Below are 18357 nucleotides of genomic sequence, written 5' to 3'. Positions count from 1 at the left end.
TTTAATACATGAAGATTTCTTCTATCACTTCTGAGCTTTCACTCACAGTATTTTCTCGGCTACACGTAGGTCTCAGCTGTGAAACCTTTTTGTTTCTCATCACTGTCTCAATGATGCAGTTGTCTGTCTTCCTTCTTAATTTTGAATTCGTAGAACTAGTTTCAAATAATATTCTGAAAATGAGCTCGTAAATATAAATAGAGGAAGTAAATCATAATTATTATGAAGAACTAATTCAACTATTTTAAAAGGTACTTATATATCTTTGTCCAGTTTGTCTAAATTTCACTATTATGAAAATAGTAATGCAAACTGATTTCATCAGTCATGGAAAAGATGTGGACGAGATATAAAACTAAATTAAGAATTTCAAGTTTGTTCCTTGGACTAAGGATCAGGAATTGCAGAACAGTGAATTGAGAAATGAACTATGGAATAATTATTATTTAAGGAAAATTATAAGCTATGTAAGTAAAGTTACAAAAATTCAGTTTAAAATAGATATTTTCAACAATGAAAATAGACTTTTTTAGTATCAGAAATGACTTTTGTCTAAATATCCTAAAGAGCTAATATAATCCTTCTGGGAATTGCATAAAGCTATCTGATCAAAGAACAAGGAAAAGAAAAGGAAATTTGGTTTTGTCCATGTAAAGTTCTATGCGATCTGGACTTTATGAAAAGATTTCTGGATATGTTTGAAAACTGCATCCCATCCTTGCAAGCACTTTCAGACTTCTTGGTATGTCAGTGAGGGCCACTCGCTTTGCAGATTAATATTCTGATTTTTGCTTCTTCGTTTTAATTATTTTCATTTGTTTTTTTCTCATCAAAATTACAAAAAAAAAGAAAAAGTAGAAGTTTTATTTCAAAAAACACATATCAATGAGGCTATTAGCAACCGAGAAATAACAGTGCTTTTTTCTAACAAATGAGAAATTGCTTTGAATTAAAAAGCCATTTTTCTGGGGAGACTTTCCTACTTGAAGGTTTTCTGTTTACAGTGAACAATATATTTGATTGATGTAGATTGATACTTTTAATCTAGGTTTCACTGATTATGTTTATGTGCTCTTCATACTTGAAAAGTGAATATGAAACAACTGAAGAATTGCTCTGGGGTTAACATGCAGTAATTTTGATAATATAAAATAATCTCAAAGGAATACATTTAGAGAAAAATTTTTATTAACTATACTTTAATATAAAAAATGTTTTCATGCTGTGTTACTGTTCCAAGTTGCGTTCATGAAAATTCTCTTATGCAAATAACCTTGATTTTATTAGCTTGTTTTCTATTTAAAATCACGCTATGAAGGAATGATTAAATCAAATGTAAAGTATAGAACAATTTAACAGGCGTAATAGTCTTACAGATAAGATAGAAATGTTTCTGCTATTACTTAAATAGTCAATGGTGGATTGAGTTGTTAGCTGATTTCAAAACTATGTTATTTTCCTTTCTTCTTACATTTCTCTAATGAAATTAAAATAATATATTTCATATAGTTTATAAGAATAGTGCCCTGAGAAAAGTGTTTTTCAGTGTCATATTTTGTGCTTTTTAAAGTTGACCTTTTATGCACAACAAATGTCAATTCCTCTATGGTGTTTGACCTGACCAGGACAAAGGTGTTATACCTTTACTTGCGAAATGTGAGATCAGACTAAGTAACAGGGATACTTTTATTCAGCTGAGAGAATAGATGCACAGAACAGCCTCTGTTAGGAGACATCTTCCATAGACCATAGTTTATCATTTATATATACTTTTAGATACAGATTAAGTTTATACACACTGCTTTAGAAAATATGTTCTCATTATTATAGGTTACTGTTGTGTATATTAGCGTGTATATATGAAGTTTTTCCTGATTAAACTTTTATAAGTAGACATGAAAGTGCTTTGAAATTGATGTTAAATTTACAGCTAAGTAACATGTAAGCCTTATCTTTTTAAGGATTATTGCTTTTATTATCACTTAGGAATAGAATTAGTATAATTTTTCTTTTAATTGTTTAAACTTTAAGGGAGCCCTATGAACCTGTTCACAGGAATTATGCAATGATGTAATAATTATCTTATTCATTAATAGGAACTTGAGAATTATCAGGGCACAGACTGCCTGCTTGATGTCCATCTGCCTCTTTCCTGAAAATAACTCAATTTTAAAGTGAAAAAATATAAACATAGCATATATGTTTCATGCGTGTATCTAAAATGTATGCCATTTAATTTTAGAGCTTTACTTTATCACATTGTGCCTTGGATGTAATTTCTGACTTTTGAGAACTCTGCAAGCACTACTGAGTAGCAAATGCAAGGAACACCAGGGTGTGGTACTTGCTGTCCATGGGATGTGAAGCCAAACATTCAAAATGAGCCAGGAGTAAAATTGTCTCTCTCTGAAATGTTCCTCCTCTTTTTCTCCCTCTGTCTTTCTTTTTCCTTTTCCTCTGTTTTTCTTTAGACAAATAAAAACATTCTGGATGTAGCCTAATTGCCTTTTTTTGTTTGTTTGTTTGTTTTTCCAGTACCAGGAATCAAACTCATGACCTTGAGCTTGCCAGGCACGTGCTGTGCCACTGAGCTAAATCCCCAGTGCCCCTAATTGCCCTTAGAAGTAGAGAATTAGAATTGGTCACAGAGTAGAATATGTTAAGTTATAAATGCAAGTTATCTCAAGTTAAAGTCAATCTAAGAGAAACTTTGTTGTCCATTTGGTTATTTCCCAGCATTAAATCAGTTTCTCAACTTCTTTTGCAGAATATCCTCATTATCTTCTGGGGCAGGTGCGTCTGACTAATTCGTACCCTCCTCAGGTGTCAGTTGTATGTGTTACTAGGATGTCACTGCTATTTGTGATTTCATTTCATAATATAGTTAAGTGTGGTATGATCTACTGCAGAGTACGTATTAGAAGATCTTTACTTCACCCCTGTAACACCAAGGAAATACTGAGGAATTTAATAAATGTGAGTTGAATCAATGTATGAAATATTTTTTAAAAACTATATAATTCTATACAGCTTCTGCATTCAGGTTAATTTATAGATAGCTTTGATTATTTTCTGTCTTTAAAAATATACTAGACTTTAAAGGCAGTGCATGAGACTTTTGAAAAAAATAAAAATATTGTAATCAATGAACTGTTACTGAAAAAAAAGTTTTGGTTCTACCACAAAACATCAGCAGTTCTATCTACTTAATTCTCATAAACTATTAAGCATGAATAAATCATTTTATGATTTTTAAAAAATATTTTATCAGTCAGTTATCACTCACGGATTTTAAAAAAGGAGACATTTGACTACACTTTATAATCTTGGAGAAAAGAGTGAAAAGAATCGTTTCTGTGCGAGATCGAGGCTGACTGAATTCTCCGTTTTGACATTGGAGTTGTCAGTCATTAAGAACCCAATGGATGCACTTGAGAAGATACGCTTGCCATTTTGACGGTGCCCTGATAATTCTCAAGTTTCTATTCAATGAAAAAGATAATTTGGAGTAATGTGGATGGGAAAAAAGTTCGTGTTGAGGGCCAGCCCTGATTAGATGTGAGAGGCTACTTGAACATCCGCGCTGAGAGGACTTTGCAGCCCCTCCCCCTTAGATCCAGATGCTTTGGTCTGACAGTCATGTGCACCGTGAAAATAGGATGGGGTCGGACAACAGGACTGCGTCATTATTCTCCTGAGCTCTGTCCACACTGAATTCAGTGTTTGCGGGCATATAAACAAAAGTTTCCCTGCCTTTTTCTTTCCTTTTCCCCGTTTTTTGGACACTGTCAGTGGTGACAGCCCTCACTGTTGGTTAGATAGCACACTGGTGAGAAAGACTGTGTGCTCTGCACGATTCTCTCTTGCGCTTCTTACCAGAAATACCCCTTAGTTACTTTGACACACATGAGATCCACTCCAGGCCAGTGAAAGCTACAGGATTTGTTTGCTACCACTTCTACAAAAATTGAACAGGTACATTTAGTCTTCATTTAAAAAAAACAGTTTCTAAAATTCACTCAAATATATTATTAATGTAATCGTGTTACTAGCAGGAATATACGGAATCTGAAGGCAAGAGGGTGACTTCGGTGATCATGGATTGAGTGAATTTGAGTACTGATGTGACGCTGCTCCTTTTCTCCCAGTTCTTCCTATGATTTTAAGTTCATCTTCAGGGACCAGCCTTTCCAGAGGAAAAGTGCTGTACTAACTAAAATAGAGTATCCACAAGGTTTATGGCATTAAGAAACTGATTAACTTTTTATAAACTTTAACAAATATGAAAAATAAAACTCTCCATGTATAATGTAAATAGGGTACTATTTTTTTTCTTGTAAAAGAAAAATTAATGAAATTGTTTTTAAAGACTCATTCATTATTTTCACCTAAATATTCTCCAGAACTCTAAATGCTCCTTGTCATGTATACACTTAAAATTCATATTGTGTTGCACAAATGAAGGAATGTATAAATCAGCACATGTTGGATAGGGTTCAGTTAATGCCTAGAATGTAATAAACAATGTCAAAAGGCATGAAACCTTATTCATGTAGTAAGTGTTAATTGAATAGTTACAACTCTATTGGCCGTGCTCGTGGGAAGCTCACAAGAAATAGAAAAGACACAGCCCCATTTAGCAAGAGTAAAGGAGATTATTTTAAAGGTTTTATTAGGTTTCTGCCAGGATGCTCCTGAAATATATCATAAATACTTGTCACTACAAAATACAGATTTACTTCAAAATGCAGTTTTATTACACATGCAAGAAAATTTGTGACAGGCTGTCAATTTAGAGTCTAGACAAATTTATAACAGAAAAGTAAGCTCCATCTTTCAGAAAATGTGGTGTGTAGTTCTGAGACCTTAAACAGACCACCTCGTAGTGTAATTACCGCCTACAGCCTGAGAGATTTTCTTTTCTAGGTTTATCTTGTTCTGAATGATAGCATTTATTGTCTCTTAGAAATCAATGTGGGGAACCACGTTAGTCTACTAAGCACTTCAGATAAGGTAATTCCATGAAGCATTCCAAGATTATCCCAAGGAATTGCTCTCCGGGTCATAAAATAAGAAATAAGCAGAATATGGCCTGCGAAGGAGGTTACAGTTTTACAGCCCCGCCCCCTTCAGCACTTAAGCCACTCAGTTACAGTTACATCTGGATTACCACTCGCAGATTGAGAGCAAAGCAGTCATCACGCGCTGGGCTCCTGCTGCCCCTGCATGTGTGTCCCTCAGTCGAGGATGAGGGTGTCGGAGCCGATCCTGGACATGGACATGGGCAATTACAGTGAAGTTTTGGACCCCACTTACACGAGTTTGGAGTTTGAAACTATGCAGATTTTATATAATTCAAATGGTGAGTTCTCATCTGCTTATAAAATATAAAACAAGGCTAAGTACATATACTGGGAGAGTAAAACAGCGTTCTGGGGCGGTGGCTCGGTCATTTACTGCCGGAAAAGGAAAGGCCTGCATTTTTAAGGCCACAAATCTGAGCTTTTTTTACTTCATCACAGAATTTCAATTAATAATCCTATGGCTATTTCATGTTACAGATAGAATAGCCTAGTTTTGTGTAATAAAGTAACCTCAGAATTCTGGCATGGGCCTGTTAAGAGCTAAAAAGAGTAGTTTCAGCAGTTATTTTATTTGCTGTAAATCATAGTAATAAATAACATTGGCAGATCGGCTGTGAAAGTGTATTTTCTATGCAGTATTTAAAATGAATGATGGGACAAAGTTTCTGTAGAACACTAGCGTTGTACAGTCTGCCTCCATCCAGTATTCTAGTTCTCAATTGCTGCTGATGAGAAATCGCTTTTAAAATGACTGTCAGGTTTTTGCATTGAACACAAATATGAAAAGAAATAAGGGTTTATATTACAATCTCACTTGACAAGCTAATGTTTAGCTACGCAAAGCTCTTGGTATTTATCTGCTGTAACATTTTAACTTTAAATAAGACATGAATTGTTTAGGGATCCTTTCTTTCTGTAATTCAGTGTGCTGTTACTTTGAATTTAGTTGTTTTCTTCAAGTAAAAGTCTCATTGAAGATAAGATTTAACAGTCAGAAATTGTGACATTTCAAAATAACATATACTTTGGGAAAATGTGTATGTGTGTCTGTGTGTGAATACATAGTTTCAGATTTAAAGAGCCTCTTACGGTAGGAAGATCTTAATATTCTACTGTAGTACTATTCTACTGTACTGTACAATTAGTCTGACTGATGCTTTGTTTTTACTTTCAGTAAGTAACACCTTGTTAGTGAAATTTTAAAAAATCGTCCAAAACTTATAATTTTTGAAATTTTAAATTGAAATTTTAAAAACTTGTTCTCAAATCTAAACATAAGTAGAATAAAATGAACCTGTAGTAAAACTCTTAGGAAATTGCTATTTGATTAGCAATATTTAATATTTATCTCAATAGAATCATGACTTCAGAAGCTCTAGATTCCTAAATGGTAGGACAGATTTACCATAAATATTTACCACTATATATAAAAAGAAGTACCTTGTAGGGCTACTTATCATTTTACTTGTTTTAACATATTAACTATTTTCAATATTTCCTTATAATATCCCAGAAAACACTCTATGCTGAATATTTCTGATTGCTAATATCTATTTTGCAACTGTTACCAAATAAAAAATTCTTAGCATTTTAATTCTATAATGTTACATGATTAACCTTAAACACCATTGCACTGAAATTTTTCCTACTTTAAACTGGGCATTGTAGGGGCTGGGGATTTAGCTCAGCGGCAAAAGCGCCTGCCTGGCAAGCGCAAGGTCGTGAGTTCGGTTCCGGTACCGGAGAAAAACAAAAACAAAAAACAAAAAACAAACAAACAAACAAAAAACTGGGCATTGTAGTATACGCCTATAATCCCAGCACTCAGGAGGTTGAAGCAGGAGGATCATCATCAGTCTGAGGTAAACCTGGGCTCTATAGTGGATTCAAGGCCAGGCTGGTCTGCTAGTGAGACTGGTCTCAAAAAGCAAAAACAAAACAAAAATTTTTTCCTACTTTATATTTCTGAGTTATATGTGACAGTATATATCTACTGAGAGATATTAGTAATAAGAATATATATAAAATCACAGAATAAGTTGGAGATATGAAAACCTTTAATTTCATTCTCTTGTTATAGTAGAGATATAATAAGTTATCCATATTATTATATAATTTATAGGGATTAAAATTTTAATCTGCTACTTTATAGATTTTTAAAGATCCTGTCAACAATATTAAGTTTTTGAAGAACTAAATATACACTCAAATTGAGGATTTGAAGCCAGGCCTTGGTACATGCTAGACAAATGCTCCACCCCTGAGCCCCCCGCCCCACATATGTAATGTTTAATGGACCTCCCTTCCTAACTATACCTTAGATACTATGTGCTAGGCATAATCCTAAGAGCTGGAAAGGGGGGGAGAAACATGACATAAATCCTCAGACATTGTGAAGTTCATAATGTATATGTGTAAAGATGGGTAGGTAAATATATATCTTTCCTCATTTATTATATGTATTGTATATATTATATATGTAATATATATATAATTTTAGGCAATGTCATTGTCATTAAGGAATCACTAAGCCAAGCCCTAGGTTCTTCCTGAAGGGCAGACACGAGTTGACAAGATGTGTGCTTGGAAAGGGTTTCACACAAATTGCAAGTTTTGAACAGAACCTGATAGCTACCTCAAAAAGTCTGGAAGAAAAATTTTCCTTCCAGGGGCTGGAGATTTAGCTCAGCGGCACAGCGCCTGCCTGGCAAGCGCAAGGTTGTGAGTTCGGTTCCCAGTACCGGAGAAAAACCAAATTAAAAAAACCAGTTTTCCTTCCAGACAGTGGTAAAAGTGCCAAGATGAGAACGGTTGAACAAGAAACAAAAAAACAAACAGAAAAACCAGAGAAAGGAACACGCTGGAGAGGAGAGCACAGGGCGGAAGGGGAGTGGCACCAGACAGGAGAGCGGTGGTGTGTGGAGGGCAGAGATTTACAGGTCTCCCTTTCTTATTTGCTTTCTGCTGTATCTAGGGACGAGTCAGAGTGAGGAGTTGAGTGAGGAGGGTAACAAGCTATGAATTTCTTCCATCAAGATCACTTCTGCGCTTCTACGGCAATAAATATATAGTAGGGGAGCAAAGGTGAAAGCAGGAAAATTAGAGAGGACCTGGTGGCCGTTGTGCAGGGAAAGAGCGGCGGTGGGCTGGGTAACCGCCCTCCCGGAGAAAGCGGGAGCAGGTGTAGATGAAGTGCGCTGTGAGATGCGGTTCCCAGCGGGTTACCTGAGCGCTGAGGGAGCGGACTGAGGGAGCACTCGCAAGTTCCTGGTTCTAGGGATAGGTGAGGCCCTTCGCTGGACAGTGGAGACTGGAGGAAAAATAAACCCTGCAGGAAAAATCAGAGTTCTGGCTTTGATATATTGACTTGTGATTCTTGATTTCCAAGTGAAGCTTTTGTGAGGTTTATTTGCCATCCCAGGGACTGAACCAGGGTTTTTACACTGAGGTGCGTCCCAGCCTTTTCTTCTTCTTCTTTTTTTTATTTTTCTCTTCTTTCATCCCTCCCTCTCTGTCTCTCTCTCTCTCTCTTTCTGTCTCTCTCTGTCCCTGTCTGTCTCTGTCTCTCTCTCTCTCTGTCTCTCTCTGTTTCTTTTATTGACACAGGATCTAGCCAAGTTCCACAGGTAGGATTACACCTTGTGCTCTCCCAGCCCAAGCCTGGAAGAACGCTGGGATGGATTACAGGCAGGTGTCTGCCGTCAGGCCTGGCCCAAATGAGACTATTGAAAGTACTGAAGCTTTTCAGGCGCATGCCCAGAGGAGATAGCAGGGCAGAAACAGACTTCCAGGGTTCTTCCATCATACAGGCGATGTTTAGTACTCTGACACAGCATGCGCCTCCCTTGGAACTAAAGCTGGAGGACTGAGCCACACAGTGTCCCCAAATTTCATGGGTAGAATGGAAGCAGCCACAGTTCCAAAGGAGAGTACTTTAGTGGAGTCTGCCAAGAAGCCAGGGATTGGACTGTTTCAGGACTATGAATGATGAATAGAGCAATTTAATTTAAACAAGAGAAACAGTACTAACTCTAACCGTATTCTTTAACAGATAATTCTGCCCCCGAGACAACAAGTATGAACACCGCGGACAGTGGTGTCAGCTGTCTGTGTGCAATTTGTGGCGACCGAGCGACTGGGAAGCACTACGGGGCGTCGAGCTGCGACGGGTGCAAAGGCTTCTTCAGGCGCAGCATACGTAAGAGTCACGTGTACTCCTGCAGGTTCGTGAGAGGCTCCTTTGGGGAACGTTAATCTTTAGAGAAGTTTGAAAATAGGATGCAAGAAGTAAAGGAGGAAAATTTAGAACTCTCTTTGACCCGTACCTCTGTGAACAGTCTTTAAGCTGCAGTAAAAGCGAAGACGTGTGGATGTGTGTGTGTGAGGTGGTTCCTTTTTATGAAACGTCCTAAACTTATAAAAATTATATAAGAATTTCACATCTCTACCACCCAGCTTAGACCAATATAGTTGAATCCTCCAGGGGACACCTCCCCAGCCACTCGGTGTTCCCAGTCTCTCTAGAGAAACAACTGTATGCATTTTGGTGTGATATTTTCCTACTATCTCTTTATTGTTTTACCACATGTTCATATAGCACTAAACATTTTAAAATCTACATTTAAATGATTTCTCAATGTGTGCTTTTTCTGAACATTGATTTTCTTTTTACCGTCACTCAATCATGAATCTTTTAAAACAAAATTGTAGAAGCAAGGAAGATGACTTGTGGCTTGCTATTTTCAATAAATGAAACTCAATTCTTAGTTCTAAATTTTATAATTCATTTCTCACCCTATATTTTTTGACCATTGACTTTCAGTGCTTTGTCTAAAGGTCTTTATTTATATTTTATGTGTTACCTATCTCTGGAAGTCTTTTAAAGAAATTTTTAATCAGCAGCGTAGGTCAGCTTAGGTGTACCCTGACTGGTATGACAGTTTTCAGATACAGATTACATGTTGGTTGAATAGAAGCTGTGGGCAAATGCGATGGCTTTGAACACAACACAAGAGTCTGCATTTGCTCTGTCAAAGACAAGCATCTCAGCATTTGTACATAATTTTAAGAACTAATTGGACAGTTTAGAAAAAGTTCTCTTAACTCGTGGTGCCATTTGATTCCTTGGGCTGAAATAAAAGTTAATACATAACTTCCCTAAATCTACCTAGTGTTTGCAAGTAATCTTTCCAGGAGAATTTGATGCAGGTTTAAAGAACTAGAACTATTAAAAATTTAATAAAGAAATAATATTTATATGAGTTTTGGATTTTATACAAAAATTCTGCAATATAGACACGTAATTTTCTCCCATCAAAATATTTTCCTAAGATTGCCTAACATATTCAGCGTTCTTAGAAATTAACAACTACAATAAACATAAACCAGCATTTTGTGAAGTCATGTACTCTCCTAAAAGTGAAATGTACATTCAGTCAAACAACTGATCACCACAGCCTGGAGGAAGCTGAGAGCAACAGTGCAGGGACTCTACATTTTCACGCATCGTGTGTGGGGAGAGTCAGAAACAGCGGCTTCCAGAGCAGCCTCCGTAAATTTAACAAACATTCCAGCAACTTGTATAGTTCACCTTCTCTCCCTTTCCTATCACACACGGTGCTATTAACCTAATCCTTCTTTACATGTTTTGGTAGGAAGCAAATACTATGATTCTTTTCTTTGGATAGTAGTAATAACACTGGTGCACATTGAAAGGAATAATATTTATTTTAAACTCAAGTTCTGTTGTCTTTAATTTTATCAGTTTCTTTATATTCGTAGATTCAGTTTCATTTTAAGGATTCCATCCCACTGACGCTGGGGTTTTCACCCTAAAACACTTTAACTTGTTGCAGTACCTTGTACACAAAGCTTTTGATAATGGCTATTTGTAAACTTGCTTGAGTGCTTATTATAATGTTCTCAAATGGAAGAAACAGGCAACATTGAACTCTTCATTCCCTACACCAGCGTCTTGTCCACACTTGATATAATGCTTATTCAAGCTTTGCTGTAACTGTAATGTTAATTGGTTAGACGTTGTTTGTGATACGTGTAATCTCATCCCTTCTCCTGAATCTCAGTCACACATTCAAAATGAGCAGTGCTGTTTTTTCCTCACTCTGAAAGCATCTTTCTCTTTTAACTCAACTCTTCTGAAGTATGCTTCATTCCTCAGGCATTTTTCAGTAGTTGTTCAGTTTAAAGATCTTATTTATTTGTTATCATTTTTTGTGATACTGGGGACTGAACCCAGGACTACTGCGCTGAGCTACATCTTCAGCCTTTCAGATTTTTTTTAAAGGTCGGGTCTCAATACATTTTCTAGGATGACCTCACACTCGAGATTTTCCTTTCTCAGCCTCCCAAATAACTGAGATTAGAGGCATGTTCCACAGCGCCCAGAGAAGGAAATCTCAGTAGCTCGCCGAATACATTGTTTCATTCTCATTATTTAATAATCAACTAAAACATCCAGGATATATAAATACATACGAGTAAGAATTTTAAGTAAATGTTATATTTAGAATATGATTAATATGTGCCCCAAATGTTGTAGTACATGTGCACTAAAATGTTTTAGAAGAAGACTTCTGTATTTTGAAATTATAGGCTGGTATTGACATCCTCAGGTTGTACCAAGAGTGAATGGTTAACCTGAGGATCGATTGAAATCTAATTCCACAGACTGTGATATTTTGGATGTACAGTTCGGTTTTCTAGCCCACCTAGAGTGGTGCAGTCACCCCTGCAATCAGTTTGGTACAAGCGCTTCACCCCCCAGGAAAACCTGTGGCAGTCACCCGCCAGTTCCAACTCCCTTCAGCAATGGGAGGCAACTGCCATCTACTTTAGAGTCCCGTAGATTTGCCTCTCAAGGGCGTTGCACGTAAATGAAGTCCTACAACATGTGGATTTTTGAGTCTGGCCCTCTTTATCTAGAACAGAAGTATTTCCAAAGGTTCATACAGGCTGTGGATCAGTACTTCTTTCCCATTTATTGATAAACAGTCACACTCCCTTCTGCAGGCTTACCACATTTTATTTGTTCATTGCTTTGTTGTTTTGACTCTTATGGTAATATTGCTATAGACATATGCTTTTATTTCTTTGGGTATACACCAGGCATGGAATTACTGAGTCATACAGTGGTTCTCACTTTTGAGAAACACCCAAACTTCAGCCCAAAGCAAAAGTATCACTTACTGTTCTGACCAGCAGTGTATGAGGATTCCTTTATCCACCTCTTCATTAACACTTATAATTTTTTTCCCAATTTATAGCCATTGTGATGCATGTGAAATGGTGTGTCATTATGTAGAAATTACATGCTTAGTGTTGTTCTTATAATCTGGTATCTAGAGTAAGTTTCAGCTGGATGTGAGGTCACTTAAATGGATAGAATAATACATAAAAAGAAAAATAGCTTGCAAGTACAGGGAACTGAAGTTTTACTATATTCTACAACACACTGAGATCATTTAGCAATAAGCAACTAGAATTTATATGCCAAAGATTTTAAAACTAGGTTTGACTTTCATGATTCATGATAGGCGCTATAATCTATACTGACCAAAACAATGTACTAGTCATTCAGTTTTACTTTTTATAAAGCCTAGGGGAGAGGTGAGGTTTGCGTTTGAATGTACACACTGATCTTAAGAGTAAAAATTCTTAGTCAGTTGCGCTTAGGCATTCTTTCCATTAAGCCGAATTTGACTATCTTAGACTCATTTGTTTGTTTGTTTTCTCCATCTTGATAAATCATAGCTTTCTGTAAACTAACATGTCTGTATTTGATGTTACAGATTCAGTCGCCAATGTGTTGTTGACAAGGACAAAAGGAATCAATGCAGATACTGTCGATTAAGAAAATGTTTTAGAGCAGGAATGAAAAAAGAAGGTAATGATGATGATGATAATTACCAAGATTGATGAAAAATGCTAAGCATACACATTCTCATTAATCACAATTAACTTTTGCATGAATTTTCCTTTTCCTCCATGTGTGTGGAACCTGCTAACAAATTTCTTGAGTTAAAGAATTTAGCCCAAGGGTATCCAGCTATGCTCTCTGGGTACTGATACCATTCTTTTCACCGTGATGCTATCGTGGGCAACAAAATTACTTTTACATATAACATTTTAGTATCTAGTTCAAAAGATAAATGGTGAGGTCTGTCAATAGATGGAAATTGTAACTGCATTTTAGACACATTTTTATTCTCAGAACAATTAAGTATATTTATTCATTTTATGAACATGAAACATTTATTTTTAATGCATTTATCCACTTAACAAGTATTTATTAAATACTCCTGTTTCGTAAACACTGCTCCAATACTAGAGGAGCCTCCCGAATAACTGAGGCTTCAGTACTGGACACAATAGGAACAATTTCCACCCCCAGGGAGTTTATCTTCTCTGGAGTTTATCCAGAGACACAGACAGTAGGTTGGATGTATAATTTCAGCATATATTAATATCATTTTGAATGCCTTAAACAATCTGCTTATGTTCTTTAATGTTCTAAATGCAGTTAGCTTAGACACAGAAGTATTCAACACATTCTACACATTTGGCAGGTGCAAGAGCTGCAAGGTTTTATGCCTATCAGTTTTGCTACATCCCTGGGTCTGTCATATGCAAAGAGATCTTTCATAACTGTGTCTCAAATTTTATTTGTTTGTTTGTTTTTTTTTGTTTTTTCTCCGGTACCGGGAACCGAACTCACGACCTTGCGCTTGCCAGGCAGGCGCTTTTGCCGCTGAGCTAAATCCCCAGCCCCTGTGTCTCAAATTTTAAAAATTAAATCACTGCACTACAGAAGTATAAAGTGTATCAAATCTGTCTTGAACATATATGGTGTTTTTCTTTGTCTTTCTTTGTATTAAAATTATAAAAATTCCATTAGCTTTCTCAGATTGCCAGGCTGTAAAGAGGACAACAAAAAATTATGTTCACAAAACTGAAGCAGCAACAGTGTATTTCAGAAATGCCATTTTTAGTGTGCTAAAGCTCTGTTGGGTACTTATAAGATTAATAGACTTTGTCAGTTGTCTTTAGCCACTTCTGCTTTAACCTCAACAGTTTTCCCCACAAGCATATAAAAATATCACAATCTTGTAATTCTTTTCTGAATATTACAGTGATAAAATAGTGTTTCTGAAAATAGAGGAAATTTTTCTTCAACTGTTTATGAAACTGTACGGTAACTTGGTAAAGTAGGTTACAAAGCAAATTTTGAGTTTCAAAGTTGATATATTTCTCTTTTTTTTTTTTTTTGAGACAAGGTCTCCTTTAGTAGTTCAGGCTGACCTTAAACTCAAACTCATGGCAATCCGCTGCTTGGATGTCTCGAGTGCTGAGATTGTAGGGGTGCTTGACCATGCCCAGCGGTTCTCTTCTTCACAGTAATAGCATAGTTTAGAAATTGGTTAAAACGAAATATATGAACACGACTTATGTCAAAACTGAAAGCAGTGAAAATAATATCTATATGCCCAATATCTTAGTATTTTTCTAAAGACTGATTATGTAATGGAATTTATAAAATCATAGCAAACACCTTACTTTTTATCTCTGTGTATGCATTTCCAAGTGAGTCAGTTTAGGTTGAAAATCAAAAACAATTTATGTTTAGAGAAAAGCCACCAGTAAGTGTGATTTTGAAATAAAATATTAATGATTCACTCAGTCTTAAAGACTATTTACTCTTTCTTAAACGCAAACAGACCAGTACTTTCTCCTCAAACTTACTGAAGTTGATCCTTCATTGAAATTTTCAGGTCTCTTTTACATGCCTGTAGCATGCAATTTGGTGCATTTCTTTAATAAAAGAATAATTACAGAAAAGGAATGGAGAGCTTCATGCTGTGGTTTCCCAGTAGAGCAGACCAGAGCATTAACCTAAATAATTGAAAGGCTACAGGCCTTGATTTTCTTCTCTTTGGTTCATAGAAAATAATCATATATATCCCCAGTTTGGAAATTTAGCTTTGACATCTGATCTTTATTATTCTTTATATTTACACAAATATATGTTACAGCTTCCTTCTCACTCTTCTATTTAAAAATGTAATTATCAATAAGCTATTTGGAGAAATGCATGTTTTTTTCTTCCCTTTCTGATGTAAGGAATGAGAGCTAGCTCATATATATTACAGCTTCCTTCTCACGCTTCTGTTTATTTGAAAATGTAATTATCAATAAACTATTTGAAGAAACGCATGATTTTTTCTTCCCTTTCTGAGGCAGGGAACGAGATCTAGCTCTCCTGGAGATCTTTCATATAATACAGTCCTTCTTCCTCTTACTGAACAGTGGATACTCAAACTTTGGTCTCTTCAGGAGATAACTCCGACTGGTACAACATTTTTTATTAATGTCTATAAACTTTCTTAAGGACAATGTTTTATTGGTGATTATGAGATTGCAATCTTAAAGCTATTTTAAATACAAAAAATTACTTTCCATTTGGTAGTGTTTTACAGGAAAAAGAAAATGGACTTTTAAAATCTATGACTCATATTTTCTGACAGTAAAGGCACTGTTATTTTCGACCTGATCCATCTCATAGGCAGAGGTCTTCCTCTAGTTGTCATACAGTGTTATTATCTTGGAAGGAATGAAAAGCCAAGCTAGTGAAAATACAACTGGCACAACTGGCTGCCCCAACGCTTTGTCCTGTGTATGTCATCGTGAAGTCCCAAACACGAATCTCTACTGAGCTCTGTTGCCAAGCCTGGCTTTTCCTACTTTTGAAAATACGGGATGAAAAGATCTTCCTCCTAACTTCCTATCACCCAAATCTTTTAGGTCATTGCTCACATTTTGTAACTTTTTTTAAATCTTCAAACTGTATATCGTGCTGTCTATTGAAGAGATCTAACCAGTAAACGCTGTGGTTTCCCCTTCAGCTGTTCAAAATGAGCGTGATAGAATAAGCACCAGAAGAAGCACATTTGATGGCAGCAACATTCCTTCCATTAACACGCTGGCACAAGCTGAAATTCGGTCTCGACAGGTACCAGCACACAAGCACCCAGTTTCCTTTAATAGAATCAAGTAGCTCTTTATGTGTGATGCTAAATTAATCTCAATTCGCTCAAATTAATACTCGATACTAATGTAAAGTCAAGCTACACACGTTGAGTGTTAATTTGGAAATATTAGTGAGACTGTTGATTTAATTGTGACTTTTCTTGGATATGATCTCATTTTTAATTAAAAAAATCAAGTAAGTTTTAGTGTAAGACTGTTTGAAAAAAGTTTATTCCTAAAACTAATTAAAAGAACTTAATATCGACGACAGTGTTCTGGGGAGAGCATTTTGTTGGTTAAATCTGTAAAATGAGCTGCTACAACTTTTGGGGAACTTGGTTGACAGTTATCATCAGAATGCCTTTCCTTCAAAAAGATTTGTGGACTTTGCAAACAGATATTTGAATGAAGAGCCAGAGTTTAGAAAATATAGTGAAATACCATTTTATTATTTTAAATTTCTAGAACATCAGGTTGAATGTTTAAAGTCATTAGTTATAGAGGCAAAAATAAATCACTTAATAATTCAATAAGGAAATCCTTTAAGAAAGTTTATTTTAAAATTATGAAATAGGTTAGTAATCAGGTCCTATAAAGAGACAGTGGGACTGCTTTCCTTTTTGATTACACCAGGGTAATACGATGAGGTTAATATCCCCATTATCATTATTACTTGATGGTCCAATAAAGCATTTAGCAAGTGGCTTAAAGGAAATCTAGGAAGAAATACCTTGGTGCACATAAAGACACACACACATGCGGATAGATATGTTCAAAAATTAAACTCACAAAAGAGTTTTAAACAGTTTGAAAGAGACTGTTGACTTGTCACTTTTTTCACCACTTTTTAAAACTACCACTATGTTTTTAGAGTTCAATATTATGCACAGTTTGAAATGTGTAGCTCAGGTCTTCACACATTGCTGAGCCAGGGTTTCATTCCTTAATTATATTGTGAGGGGCTCCCTTTTAACTTGATAGCATAAATAATCTGACTTCCCGTGTAAATCTTTTCTTCCTGCTTTGGTAAACTGTATTCACTGGAGGAATGTTTTCTTCATGAACATTAACAGATGGAAGATGGACTGCTTAATGGAAATGTTGTTTTTTCCAGTAATGGGGCTGGCAATGGAGCTCAGGATCTCACACTGAGCTATATCTCACTAAGCTTCTCAGACTCACAAATCTGATTCTCCTGCTTCAGCATCTTCCGTTGCTGGGATTTCACGAGTGTGTCATTGTATAACCTGTGTGTAAATATAATTTTCTAGTTAAGGATAAGATCACAAAGCACATTTCATGTGCATACTAGTTATCTTTCTGTGTAGCCATTGTGAATTATAAATCTCCCCAAAAGTTGTGGTAACTTCTTTATACATTTGACTTTTAAAATAAGACAGCTTCTGGATCATGGTGCTATGTACTGAATGTCTTATAAACTGGTATGTATTTTATTTCCCAAATTAAAAATGTCTAGTATGGGCCTGGGAGTCTATTTCAGAAGTAGAACACTTGCCTAGCAGGTATGAGATTCTGGGTTCAATCCCCAGACTGCAAAACGAAAACAAAAACTACACGAAATGAAAAACTGTAATGCATTTTGAGATAATTGTGCAATAGCAGTGTCTGCTTCAGTAGGGTTACTTAACTCAGTCGTACAGAAGACAGAGAACATTGGTCATGTGTTATTTTAAGGAATGACTGAATATGATGTTCTTTTACTAGATCTCAGTCTCAAGTCCTGCGGCAAGCACTGACATAAACATTAAGAAAATCGCAAGTATTGGCGACGTCTGCGAATCTATGAAGCAGCAGCTCTTAGTCTTGGTGGAATGGGCCAAATATATTCCTCCCTTCTGTGACTTACCTCTGGATGACCAGGTATAAGTTAAGCAGATGATGACTGCTTTAAAAGTGTTTTCTGAACTTTGCTAGGTTTTTGTGTTCTTTGAATCCTCCTTGTAATACCTGTACTTTATCAGTCAAGGAATGCATTATCTTGTGAGAAAGGATTAAGGTTTCTTATCACTCTGCCTTCTTGTTCTGTCCAGAGGCACTGCTGCCCAACTGGTATATCAGGGCTGTAGCAAACTTATTGATTAGATAAGAGTTGATCAAGACATTGTTCTTCGAGTAGAGATAGAGAGGCTTGTGTGAGGGAGAAGACAGGTTGCAAATAGCTACCATCATGAGACGAGGTATTGGAAGAGTAAATGTCTGGGAAGTAAAT

The 18357-nt window shown here is 36.1% G+C and overlaps 1 protein-coding gene across 2 annotated transcripts in view; it reads left to right on the top strand.

Annotated features, from left to right (window-relative positions):
- Hnf4g (hepatocyte nuclear factor 4, gamma) overlaps nucleotides 1–18357 on the top strand; it is a 76976-nt gene that overhangs the window by 45272 nt on the left and 13347 nt on the right. Inside the window, exons 1-5 of one of the 2 annotated variants that reach the window (XM_005392070.1) lie at nucleotides 5182–5362; nucleotides 9136–9307; nucleotides 12893–12987; nucleotides 16004–16110; nucleotides 17853–18008. In XM_005392070.1, the coding sequence (XP_005392127.1) occupies nucleotides 5227–5362; nucleotides 9136–9307; nucleotides 12893–12987; nucleotides 16004–16110; nucleotides 17853–18008 (666 nt within the window). In that variant the 5' untranslated portion in view covers nucleotides 5182–5226. Of the gene's footprint in view, nucleotides 1–5181; nucleotides 5363–9135; nucleotides 9308–12892; nucleotides 12988–16003; nucleotides 16111–17852; nucleotides 18009–18357 lie in introns of those variants that run through there. The other variant, XM_005392071.1, reaches the window with a different exon arrangement.

The sequence above is a fragment of the Chinchilla lanigera genome, unplaced genomic scaffold, assembly GCF_000276665.1.
Source record: "Chinchilla lanigera isolate Chin_1 unplaced genomic scaffold, ChiLan1.0 scaffold00043, whole genome shotgun sequence".
NCBI classification, from domain to species: domain Eukaryota; kingdom Metazoa; phylum Chordata; class Mammalia; order Rodentia; family Chinchillidae; genus Chinchilla; species Chinchilla lanigera.
Note: the sequence above shows the minus strand (reverse complement) of the source record. Positions and strands in the feature narration are given on the sequence as shown.